Here is a 13311-nt window from a genome sequence, read left to right as displayed (position 1 = left end):
AACACACATTTGTACTGATTATGCATGGACAGAATCTTTCGTGCGTGCATAAGGCCAGGACTGCTCAGACTGCTGTCAAATCTACACCATTAATTCAGAGTTTTACATAGAATGTAATTGCTTTAACATGAGGGGTTATTCACAGGCATAACATTTATTCTTTCTTATTTTAATTTTAATTTTAATGAAAGTTGTATTTTACTATGGTCACTAGTTCTTAAAATGGCTTAAGACAGGTATATTGCATTAATTTTGCATACCCTTGGTGGTATTTTAAATCAGTATTTCTAATTCTGAATTTGTAAATCATGTTGCCCTTTGGTAATTCAGTCATAAAAGGAAGCAGAAGTACATAAAGTACTTCTTTCTATAGAAGTACATACAATCTCAAAACTCAGAAATAAATAGCCCCCAATACGAAATTCCTATGTAGAAACTGTGTTTCTGTTAATACAATTCAAAGTAATGAAGCTTTTCAAAGAAAATAAAGTAAAAGAAGAAAATACAATTTGGGTTTACCTTAAATAGTAACCATTCCAAGATTTTCTTGATAAACTGAATTATTCACTTTGTGGAAGAGTTATGTACTTGAAAAAAGTTGAGAAACTGTCATACAAGATGAAGTTATTTAAAGTTAGATCTGAGGTGTAGATGTGTCTGTCATTTCAGATAAACTGAGAATAACAGAGAAATATCTAAGACGTTGCATATTTGCACTACTGTGTGGATGCTGATCCAAAAACTTATAAAATTGTCAGTAATGTAATGCCTTGTACCTTCCTAGAGTAATCAAGAAGCTGAACTAACTTCAAACTATTAAGCAGGTCCATGAGTCCATTTTATTCAACTGTTTTTATATTTAAGAAGATATTAAGTATTTAGCTTTAGTCAGCATTTTACCTTTTTAAAAACACATCCTGCTTTGCATTGCAAGCAGTCAGATGACCAGGATGATTTACCATCTCCCCTGCCCTGTCTGTGTAATGGTCCCACTCTGCATCTGTTCACTGCCCATGTGAGAAGCAGCTTAGGGAAGGAAAAGACATCACAGTGCTGGGCAGCCTTGTCCAAGGTAATGAAAAAAATTTAATCTGTGAGCAGTATGAGAAATTCTTCCTAGTGTGTCTAGATTACTTCATTCTACATCAAGTTTCAGTTTTGGTGAGTTGCAGCAGAATGCAAGACCCATTCAAATTGCAGTTCAGGAAATGAATTCATAACATCCGAGTCTCCAGTGCAGATTGCCAGTTCTGCAGCAGATGGGCAGTGGTTTAACACTGCTGCGCCTCAAATGGGAGTGCACATGTTGATTCCTATTGAAAATAACACAGAGAAGGAAAATAATCTTCCTGTAGTAACTAAGGACAAAAAACCAAAACATTTTTTTCCCCATAATCATGTTGGCTTATCACAGTTGAATTTTTGAACAGAATGCCTTAAATTTTGTGGGTTTACAAGGAATGCAGAGAGTGCACTCTTGCTGGTTATTTCCCCAGCCTGCCATGCTAACAGGGAATAGTTCATTTTATAGAAAATTGATGTTTTAAACTCTATGTTACATCCACCATTGAGGAACCTGTGCAGATGGGGACCGTCCCTGAGAGACATACAAAGGAAGGCTGGGGATGGACAGAGTTGCCAGGGACAACAGGTTACAGGAGGCTCCTTTGTTTGCCCAGGGAAGGGAGCATGAACAGTGTGTCAACCTATAGAGCTCAGGAAAGAAACCAGAGGAATTAGACATACCAGCACTGTTGCAGGGCTGTGACCTCTTAGGGATCACACTGACAGTATGGCACAGCACATTACGAGTGGGACGATTCAAGCTTTTTTGGAAAAGCAGAAGTTGTGTTCTACACAAAACAGTTTCTATTTGCCTGCAGCTTTCCCCTGCTTGTTGTAATAAGCACTTGAGTCGGCTGAGAGCTGATGGGTCAAAATTGGTGGGGACAGTGGCATGGGGAGCACTGTGCAGGCACCTTCTATAAATTGATCAGGAAGAGGAAGCAGATGAAGCTTTAAATAACTACAAGGAGCTCAGAATTGTAAGAACTGCCTGCTTTGGAATACAAAATTGCTCTGCTATCTGGAGGAGCACCCAGTGGGGTAAAAGCAGTCCAATCAATTTTTGTGGGTCATCAAGAACATTCCTTTTTTGTCCCAGATTTGTTACTCATAAACAAAGAAGGAAGTCAGAAAAATTAGGCAATGTTCAGGTATAAGGCAGCCTTGCCATCAGTGACTCCAGGACCTTAGAATTAACACCCCAAGAGAAGGAAGGAGGACAAATAGTAGAATAAAGATTCTGGGCTTCAGAAGAACAGAATTTGTCTTGTTTGGGAAATTGGTTTGTCAGGACCTCTCAGGAACATGCATGCGATGGGGGCAATGGAGATCAGGAGGGTGCATTGAAACTCAAAGAGAACATGCTCAAAAGCTAGCTCGGCTGGTAAACTGGAACTTGAGCAGGCAGAGGAATAGCTTGGCTGATCCAGCAGTGCTTCTCTGAACTTAAACACCAAAAAGGGAGGGCTGGAAAGATAGAAACAGGTATGAGCTACCCAGGCATGAGGGAATGGAGTTGAATACTGGAACAGTGGCCCAGAGAGGCTCTGACATCTCCATCTGTGGAGATTTTCCCAACTGAGCAGGACAAGGTCCTGAGCAACCTGGTGTAACATCAGCATTGGCCTTGCTTTGAGCAGGGGCTTGGCCTAGAGGCCTCCAGAGGTCCCTTCTGGCCACATGACTGTGATTTCCTGTGCTTTAGTTCTTACACAGGCTGCGTATTTGAGGCTCCATTCTGCCACCAGACACATCAAGATTAAGACAAGGTAAAAATTATCAAGACTTTCAAACAAAATTGAAAAAGGATGGCTATGATTTTAGGTACTCTTTGCCTTTGGTTGTCTTTGCTGAACACTTGTAGTTCCCAAGGACTGTGAGCTTTACTGTTGAGTAGTAGACTGATGCAGAGTTGTCACAAAAGCTCACCTTGAGGAAGAAGTTATCTCTGTGCTGAGGCTCCTTGGTGGCACAATGACACTGCTTCAACTCTGACTTCAAGATCCTTCTCATACTAAAGAAGTCTAATGGATCCCTGTGTGCTTCATGTTTGAGGTTATGTTGTACAAATATGCATGACACGAGTATAAAAGAAACAATGGAAGTTGTGTGTAGTTTGTTGGTTCTGTCTGCATTGTGTTGTATATATTTGTGGGAACTGAAAACATGACTTTATTTATATAAGGTTTACTTGATATTAGGCTGAACAGAAGCATAACACATTGAATGAAAGTACTATAAGCAAAAAAAAAAAAAAAAACCCAAACCCTCTTGACTCAGTGTTTGGTCTGTGGAATGTTTTTCTGAGTTAACAGAAGGCCTTAAGGCCATTCTGGGTAATGACATTTATCTAAAATAATATTGCTATCTAAAAAGTAGTACTGAAAGAGCCTAGAATGCCAAAGACAGATTTTAAAACCTAACCCAAAAGCCTAACAAAGCTAGGATCTGGAAGGAGCAGAAGAGAAGGAAAATACACTAACTAGCGTCCCTATTAGAAAATCTGCATTGAGCTTGTAGCCCAGAGAGAATGTTGAGCTGCAGCTTTTGGATCTGGAACTAGTGTTGTTCTAGATCCATACTTACATCTGACCAAAGAGGAGGCTCCAGCAGGAATTGAGAGTACATAAGGGCAGCAGCCCTTGCCAAGGTCCTACTGAATGATGTCTCCTGCACTCTTGCTAAATGTCTTAAGATTCTCCCAGAGTGTGCAAATGGATCTGCCAGCACTGAGGAGCAGCTACAGTTACAATCATGCTTATTCCAGCAAAGATCATCACCTCACCGGGTCTGAAACACTGCCAGGTGCGGGTTTAACACTGGCCTTTGCAGGGTTTTTTATGTATCTCTATGGTAACACAGTGCTAGCAATGTGTCAGCATTCCATTAAGTTTTGTGGTAGAGAGTTGATGTAAACACTGTGTTTTCAGTCTGTCTGGTTTTAAAGAGATATAACAGTGTAACTGCTAAATAAGCTTTGTGCTAGATCATATAAAATATGTCCCATGATGATATTTAGTTATTAGTAACTGGGCAAAGTGAACCTACAGATTTAAGTCATATAGTGATCAGGTCATAGAGTGAACCCAAATGTCATAATTTTATATTTATTGTGCAAGTTTATTTGGACCTTACCTCTTAATGCAATTTATCAATCATTATATGCCAGCTGAGACTTTCCTCTGGGTTAAGAGACAGTTAATAGAAATTTGCAGTGGTTTTGCTCTATCAGCCTGGCATAAAGGCCTTGTACTGACATGAGGCTGTAACCCCAGACCTTGGAAATTCCATTTTTAAGTGCTGACAGTTTTGCAGATACATAGGATCACACAGCTTCTCAGAGAGGCTTTGGAAAGGTCAGTTTGTGACCTGAAGTCAGTCAGTCTATGTCCTGTGACAGAAGAGGGCTGTGGGCAGGCCTGTGCCAGCACCTCTTCAGCTTTCAGCAGAATTCCTGAGTTATGTGGAGAGCCATCTGTGTTTCAAGGAATTCATTGGCACAAACATGAAGTTTTCTGAAGAAGGAAAACATATCTGATGTGGATTCAGAGTAGCAAGTAGAGTTTTCAAGAGAGGAATTCAGATTTAGGAAAGTTTTAGTGGTTTGTATCTGTGCAGGATTTAGGAAATGCAACTTGAGACCCTGACAGGCCTCAAAAAAAAACCCCAACAAACCAAAAAATGCTCCACTTTAGAAAACTGTTGTCTGATTTAAGGAGAACTTTACTTCAGAAATTTATTTCTTTTTAGAAACTGAGCAATGTCAATATGTATGCACATAATGCATAGAAAAAGATGATGCACTTACTGGCAGTATTGCCCATCTAATGTTCATACATAATCATTCTCGCTCTTCCCAGTTCTAGGAATCTTAATGTTTATGCAGTAATTGTCAAAGCACAATGAGACCTTCTGTGTAGGAAAACCTGTTTAGTTATTTTTTTTTTTACTTTAGAGTAATCTAAAGGTCAAGAAACAGTTTTAAATACAGTTTCTAAGAAACTGGATTTACAGTAATAAGCCTTATTAAACGAAACTTTATACTTAAGGTGCCATCTGGGAACTATATCCAGAGACTGTTCTAAAAGCACAAGAAACACACATTAATATGGACTTATGTATGTTTTTTAAAAATATATATTTCACACTTTTTAAATTTAAATAGAACTCAAAATGCGAACACACAAAATCCAGATGTACTGGAAACACATGTTCACATTATAAATATTATAACTATACTCAAAAATATAGAAAATAAAGCAGTATATAACTAAGGGAAGAACTAATCAATACAGCTACCCACTTGTGCCATTAACTGAAATAAATAAAGAAAATTAATTCTCTAAACATGGATAATCCCTTGTTTGAGATCTGGAAACAAAAGTGAAACAAAAAAAAAAAGCTTATAAAACTGAAGCCCAAATGATACACCATAAAAATGCTTTACAGGCAACTTACCACACAGTTTAATATCTACACAGTCTCTTTGATAAATGGACTTTCAACAGATTATTTACAGATTTCACTACTATTATAATCTCATCCAATCTTTCTAAGACACTCTGCTTATATAAATAAGGATTAGTTGGCAAAGTTGATTACTGTAAAAGAAAAATGACTGGTAAATTTGGGATGAAATTGGAGTCTAGAGTTTGTCTGTTTGCTCCCTTCTACTTGCAGGTGCTAAGGCAGTTTTGATTAGGACCCTGGATATTCCCAAAAGGTCTTTTCTAGAGGTAGCTGTACATGGTGGAGACCCAAACTAACTTTGGAATTGTAATGCTGGAGAGCTAATTGCAGCGACATAAAATAATTTATGTGTAATTATTAGGGAAAGTGTAATAATTTAACAAAATCAGGTGTTCAATTCTACACAATGTTCCCATATCACACAGATTATCTGATCTATTCTACATAGGAAACTGTGGTTCTCAAGACATTCCCCTTTAATCATTAAAATGTCAAAATGCTTAAGAGTTGCTATTGATTTCAACAGGAAATAGGAACGAATTGGAGTTCTGTGGTGAACAGAGCTGGTCCTATCCAGTTGTTGCCCACTAGTATTTTAGAGTAATTTCAATTACCTTGAACTCAGACTCATAAGGTCAAGATATTAGCTTAATTGCACATAAAAAGAGTCAGTTGTGGGTTGGTGTGATCTCACAACAAGGCACAGAGCTACATTTTCCAAGGTTGCACTCTTTGACAATTAAGCCAAAAATTATTGCATATTTTGGCTCCTTTTCAGGTATTCCTACAGAGTTTCCAGTTGTGATCTGTTGGCCTGAAGTGACCGTGCAAGGGAGGATACAGCAGAGGGGAGTGCAGGGCTTTTCCTGTGCTGTACAATATTGCCACTGCACGTCCCCACTTCAAGAAATGCTTGGCATCTCCATGGCTGCTTTATCTGATTAAGGACACAGGACTACACATTTTTACTAAAGACTTCGTCCATTTTTTAAAAAGAAAATTGGCTGTTGCCATTCACAGAAATGACATAATATGTTCTTTGAGAAGTGTCCTTACGTGGCTGCCAAGAGGGCATAAACAAGCCTTTCAGATGTGTGTGATTAAGAGACACATCTAGACTTCATGAAAAGTATCCTATATGAGTAGTTAGAAAAATTAGAAATATATTTCAATCCAAAAAAAGTTATTAATCTGTATTTTAGAGGTGAAATCTATTTAAACCTGGTATAATTAAAATAGGAAATTTTTAAAAATTCTTTGTGAATGTTTTTGAAAAACCATTTTTGCAAAATATGTTCTGATCCTAACAGCTCTGGTTAGTCATACAATTGGTGAAAAGCTCTTCAGACAGTCATTCAGTTTATACAATAAAAGACAAACCCTGTTAAATACATCCCTCTTGATGGATGTGTGTGTTTAACCTTCAAAGGTGGAGATTCCTCAGGGAATCCATTTCATGCTGTATTATCCTTACTACTAGCTTCCCAAAAAGTTAATGTGATTTTTCCATGCTAAAACTTAAGCTTGTTATTTTTGCTGTTGCCTGACATTCCCTCAAAGTGCAAATTACTTGTTTTATCATTCCAGAGATGCACACCTATCTAAAGACTGCTATCCTCTTCCAGGACTGCTTTTCTTCCTTCAGGTTAAACTTCTAAGTCTTTTTAACCTTTCCTTATATGACATGTCTTCCCATACTCCAGTTGCCATCACTGCTTCTCTAAACTCTGATTAGTAGCTCACATCTTTACGGTAAGATGTGGAAGGTCCTGTCCAAAACCAGAAGTGCTTCAGTTGAAACAATGCTGGTTCTAAGTGAAGTGGGAGGATAGAATCATGTGCTGCTTAGACCATCCTCTTACCCTCCAGTTTGCAGGAACTCTCTGGGAAAAGGATTCTCTGGATTCACACACAGTAAACAGAGTCAAGAATCTGGAATTATTTAATGCAATTAAAAAGGCACTAAGTGTCCTTTCTGGTGGATTACTTGATGTAGAGTGAGTGCCATCTGGAGGCTAGGAAACAGAGCTCTGTATGCTTTCATGCTGAAAAACAAAATCCCCTAGGTTTACAAACAAAATGTTCTTACATGAGTAGGAGCTTGAGTCTGACACATACTGGGCATCCACCACTAAGGGTAAAGTTTGTGACCCAGAGTAAGGCATGCAAGGGCAATGTCTCTTGCTGTTATGCAATCACCAGAAAATGCGTAACCTCTGAGTGACCTATGCAGTTTTCAGAAAAAGCTCTGGACAGCACAAGGACAAGAAAAGTCTTGATCTGCTCTTTCCTCTCCTGCTTTCAGGAGACAAATGAGTTCCTGGTGCAGTTTTCTGCTCACAGGAGAGAGCAGAAAGCATTTTAGCTGAACAAGAAGTTTTAAAAAGATGGTTCCCATTTGGTGTGTCTGAACTCAGTTCTCCATCATCATTCATGTCTCCACAGAGTGGAATCAGCCTTCCTTACCTGGGCTAGTTGCATGAGGTGGTCTTCCTTCTTTAGGTAACTTAGTTGTCATCTTGAAAGCCCTGATCCTTCAGTTCTCACTGTTGAGAAAGCCAAGAGGAGAAGCACTGGGGAGTCATGACTTCAGAGGGTGGGACCTGGCTCTTCTTGCTACTGTGCCTTTTTTTTTTGCCGGAGACCACGTGGATCATTGATCACACTGGTCACAGTGGTCACCTAGTTTGCTGAGCTTTCTTCTGCCTCTGAAGTTCTAATCATGAAAACAAATAGCTTTAATTGCAAAGTGTGAGTACACCCATCTCCATCTCAGTCTGGTGAGAGAATGCAGCCTGTTGTGTCAAGGCAATGCTAATGGTTTCTGTGTTGAGCTCCATTTAGGCCTGAGCATGATCCTGCAGAAGTTACATACAGCTTAAAGGACAGATACTGTGTGTACTGTCTCCATGCTCTCCTCCTTGCAGATTTTTCCCTACAGAGCAACAAGCCATAAAGTCTCAACCTATGTAATGAAGATGCACTGGCTGAACAGGCTTTTGTTACTGTTGTGCTGATTTAGCTTGAGGATGGTTTCCCTGGGAAACCACAGATTTTAGGGACTATGAACCTGTTAAATTCAAGGTTGACAATCCTGAAGGTGTAAGACAGGTTGCTGAGCCAACATACCTTCAGAGCAAAATGTGAAAGCCTTCTTCCTTGTCAATGAGTTTCCATCAGCTAAACGAGGAAAAAAAAGCATAAGGGAAAGGAATTGAAGAGCAGCAAATCCACAGAAACAAAAATGTTCTTCCTCCCTCAGCAGGGAGTGGTGAAAAGCACAAAGCATGTCTCACATGCCTAAGTATTATTCTTTAGAGCAAGTTTAAACATGCAGATGACAGAAGCTGATGAATCCTTGTCTAACTACATGAAATGCAACAAGCTGCTGTGTTTTTACCATGCTGGCTTTCAGAACTGGAAGTGCATTTTTTATGTTGTGACTCATCTGAGCAGATCTCTATTAATTGTTTGCTTTCAGGAGATAAAATTCAGGAAGAAATGGTCTTTTGTCTGTAATCTTGTTCTTTCAGATGTTAGTGGCATCCTTACTGTAGATTTGCATGGAAAGATGGATGAGATCTGTAGTGCTGTCTGTATATGGCACAGTCACTCAAAATATGAAGAGGATCATCTATTATGACTTTGTTGGACCAGATCTGTTTTCACCCTTGAAATAACTTGCTTTGTTGTTGTTATATTGTTACTGAAGCACTAAGAAAGCTGGAGCTCACTCTCAAGTTTCCTGTTTCGTGCAGCACTGCTGAAGAATTCATATTTACCAGAGCCCTGCCAAGCTCAGTATTCATTTGGCTGCAGTAGTTTAGTTGGTTGAGTTGGGAACTTTGCTTGAGAAGACACACATATAGCTTGGCACTTGGCAGTGGCTTCTGCTCCTCTCTCTTACCCTGGATAAAACAAAGACCAATAATAAGTTTTCAAAACGGAAAGAATTGCTTCTTACAAAAGTACAACTTACTGAAATTATTTGTAATATCAGCACTTATAATATCAGCCCTTCTGCTTTCAAAATTAGAATTTAAAGGTACTGAAATATATATCATAGTGAATGTACATGAAAGTGTTGTAGAAATCAAAACAATTGATTTTTTTTCTTTGCTGTCTTATGATAGGATAACAGAGGGAAATGAATAATTTTGAAATGTGTTGCATAAAATGTTATCTGGGATGGAAGTTACCCTGCTCTAGAATGGTTGTGATGTGGGAAGTTTTTTCTTTTATTTTTAGTAAGTGGCTTGGGTTTCAGCAAGATGATTATCTTACAAATTTGCTCCTAGGAAGCTGATTCTTCCAGCACCTGTCTTTTTGCCAAGTTGTTAACATTAAAATAGATTGAACACACATAGGTAGCAGAGGAAAACATTTCGGCTCTTTTTATTTTTCCTAAAGATTATAGTAGTAAAGAATTTGCCAATAATGCCTAGGTATGCTTCAATTTGAAATATTAGCCTAGCTCAAATTGATGAAAACTAAAAAGAGCATGGGTACATTTAAATGTCTGTTCAAAACTCAACATTTGTTCATGGTCCTTTAGGAAACTCCAGTTCTGGTAGCTTGGAATAGAAGTAAAAAATACAGTGTCAAATTTTTTGTCTTTAAATAAATTGGTTAATGTTGATCATAATTGAATGCCTGTTCAACTGCTCAGTTTGACATGTAGAGCCCAGCTCTTATACCTGCAGATTCCTTGTACTAAAACCAGTCTTTTTGGTGATGGAGCCCAGGGTTTTCTTTATTCCGACATTATATGAGGAGTGGGTGTTGTTTTTGCTAAGGAAAGGTGAGAATACCATGTCCCACAATGCCTTCTGCAAATGCAAATAAATTACTCATGTCCTGAGTTGCTCTAGAAAACATTTGTCCAATGCTTTGAGTGAGACACAGCATCTTATTTTTGAAATGACCAATACTTTGCTGGCAGAAGTCCCTGGTAGGAGTTCCCAGAGCCATATTGCTGCAGGCAAATATCTGTGGGAGTGTTCTGTGCAGATAGGCAGCTGTGCTAGGAGCACGTGGAGTCAGAAGACCTGAATTTTGCACTTCAGCTCTGTTCTATACCTGGTGTGGGACTGCAGGGTAAGTCCTTTGATTTTCTGTCCTTTGCTTTTCTCGACCTGAAATGGAGAAAACATCAGTTCACCCACTATTGTAAGAGGGGTGTGAGTCAAGAGAGGAAACAGTTCTGTACAGCTGTATCTGTAGCAGGGCTCAAGGGACACCTGGGTTGACTCTGAGCTGCTTGCCTGTGCTGCATCTAAGCTCATTGAACTAGTGCTGAAGCTGTACATCCTTCTGAGCTGAGCTCGACTGTACAGCACAGCCATGTACCATGTGGAGCTAGGATAAATAGATTTCTGTGCTGCACTCCCCTGTCCAGTGCAGATATTCCCCAGGTGCAAATAAAATTGAATTTATGACTGTTTTGTTTATCACTATATGTCTTGGTATACCAGCACAGCACTGGGGTCCTAGAATTTTTTATCTTGATATGCAGCCATTATTTGAACGTTATGAGGTTTGGGTGATACTGGATGGTGCTAATTAGTGAGAGATATGGTCTCAGGCATTGCCCTACACCTACTTCAAGTCAGACCATTTAATGCATACCAGCCTTTCTCCATTATTGTTTTTGGGACAGGAATGTGGAACTGAAGGACAGTCCCCTGCAAGCTGTAGGGTATATAGTTTGATGAATCCATCTTTAGGCATCTTTTTCTTCACAAGCCTGTCCTACCCTTTTGCAAGAGTTTCTGTCTTCATAGCTAAAACTGGAAAACAGAACATGCATCAACTGTATGATGTGTTACATTACACATGAAAGTGAGTTTGCACCAATATTCATGACTGTCAACCCCAGGGACAGGCACACAGTCCTTCCTTCTGCCTTAGCTAGGGAATGAGTATGGAACAGGCTGAGCCTGTTGAGCAAGAGTCTGAGTGTCCCAGCACAACTGGGAGAGAGTAACATTGCCCTGGCTTTGCATGCATCAGAGTCCTGGCATCAGCCTGTCCCTCAAGCCAACAGAGCCAGGCAAGACTGCAGACACATCTCTAGGGGAATCAGGGCTGGGGAAATCAGGGCTGGGATCTGTAAATCCTCTGGAAGGCTGAAGGGGGTGAAGGTTTCAGATGGTTTTATTTTCCCATTTTAGAAAATTCGGAGTGATACTCTTTTTCTTCCCTTTCCTTTAGCTTGGGCAGTGTGCAGCTGGAAATGGAGCTGACTTTAATTTTACCAAGAATATTCTTCTAATAGACATACTGATGTTGAATACTGAAGTATAAACACTTTCTCAGGATATGTGGCAGAGACAGGATCTTATTTTCAGGTTCCTTTGGGTCACTGGTGTGTGCACAGCCAAAGCTAAAGTTGTACATGTGCAGCAGTCTGCTGAAATACCATAGCAGTGGGGCAAGTTCAGTAGATTTACAGACTGGGAATACAAAATTGTATTTTGGCAGAACACTCTGTTCAGCTTCCATTTCAGTCATTTCCAAGAGTATGAGAAGAGGTGATAATATCACTGTGTCTGCAATAAATTATAAAGCTTGGAACTTTTATGTCTTCATTGTGGAAATCTCTAAAAGCTAAAAGATACTTAACATGCAGTTCTTTGCATCGATTTTCAGCTTAAGCCCAGCATGCTGGGAGATATTAGGACAGATTTTGTCCAGTGAAGGAGAGCAGAGGTAATGTAACCCTAGAAAGGAAGGTATTAGGATCTGATCCAAAGTCCCTGCAGCAGCAAATTTTGTTTGATAGTGTTGGCTTTGGATCAAGCCCTAATGCTGTCAGGGACTATCAGGACCATTGTTAAGACAAGCCAGAGGCATGAACTGGAACAAGTGACTTACCAGATTCTTCTTCCTCTCTGTCCAGCCTCCATAGACTCTCCAGATCTTATCCTATTGGATCTGGTCTGCCTGTTTGTCTGCTCATGCCCAAGTAGCCATTTGTGCAGTGGTTGCCAGTTCTGCTCAGCTGGGTGCTGCTAGGACACAGAAGGAGCTGGGGCTGGTTGCCCCAGAGGCATGGTTCCTGTTTGCTTAACCAAGGTATTTCTCCTGATTCCAGAACCCCTTTTCAGCTTGTCCATTTTGAGACTCACCATATACCCAGCCTTTTTAGCCATATTGTGACTTCTCAGAAAGTGAAACCTATTCTTGTTTGCACTTTTGAAGTTTCTTTTCTCCTAACATTTTTTTTCAGCTGTTGCTTTGGAGTGCTTTCAGAAAAGAACATACACAGCAGCACTGACAGGCAGTGCTCAGCGCTGGTTTATTTCCCTCTTATTTAATGCCCCTTTCCTACTGCTTTCTGTTGCATCATTGCTTGAGTGCTGTTGGGGTTTTCATGGTAACAGCAATTTCATAAGAAGTGACCGTAATTGGAAGCAGTGGGATCTCCAGATGTAACCAGCAAACTCTTAGCTTACAAGGTGATTACAGTGACTGCAGCTGCAAGCTGACAGTGACAGCAGCCTCTATTCAAAATCCTCAGAACAATAAAGTCTGGTTTAATAGCAAAGGGTGCTGTGGAGATTGCTGCTGAGTAGTCAGGAGGACTTTTGTTGTGGTTATGTAGCAGAAGCAAAAGCTCGTGAAAGCTGCTGGTTTCTCTGTGTGTTTACTGTCTCTATTGGAAATGTTTGACTTGTGAATATATACCAGAGGAGGAGCAGAAACCCAGTGTGACAGCTGCTGGGGCCTTGAACTCTGTTTGGGGCAGAGATGTTTGGTTAAAATTAAGTGTTT

General features: G+C 39.8%; 1 protein-coding gene across 1 annotated transcript; it reads right to left on the bottom strand.

The window, feature by feature from the left end:
* Positions 1-9249: 9249 nt before the first annotated feature.
* C3H2orf50 (chromosome 3 C2orf50 homolog) lies at positions 9250-12689 on the bottom strand. The gene is given in 7 exon segments (XM_053937535.1): positions 9250-9305; positions 9308-9352; positions 9355-9437; positions 10071-10109; positions 12412-12450; positions 12452-12549; positions 12552-12689. Coding segments are annotated over 7 exon segments (498 nt in total).
* Positions 12690-13311: the final 622 nt, after the last annotated feature.

The sequence above is a fragment of the Vidua chalybeata genome, chromosome 3 (assembly GCF_026979565.1).
Source record: "Vidua chalybeata isolate OUT-0048 chromosome 3, bVidCha1 merged haplotype, whole genome shotgun sequence".
Lineage (NCBI taxonomy): Eukaryota > Metazoa > Chordata > Aves > Passeriformes > Viduidae > Vidua > Vidua chalybeata.
The sequence above is the reverse complement of the archived record's forward strand: the minus strand, read 5'-3'. Positions and strand labels throughout refer to the sequence as shown.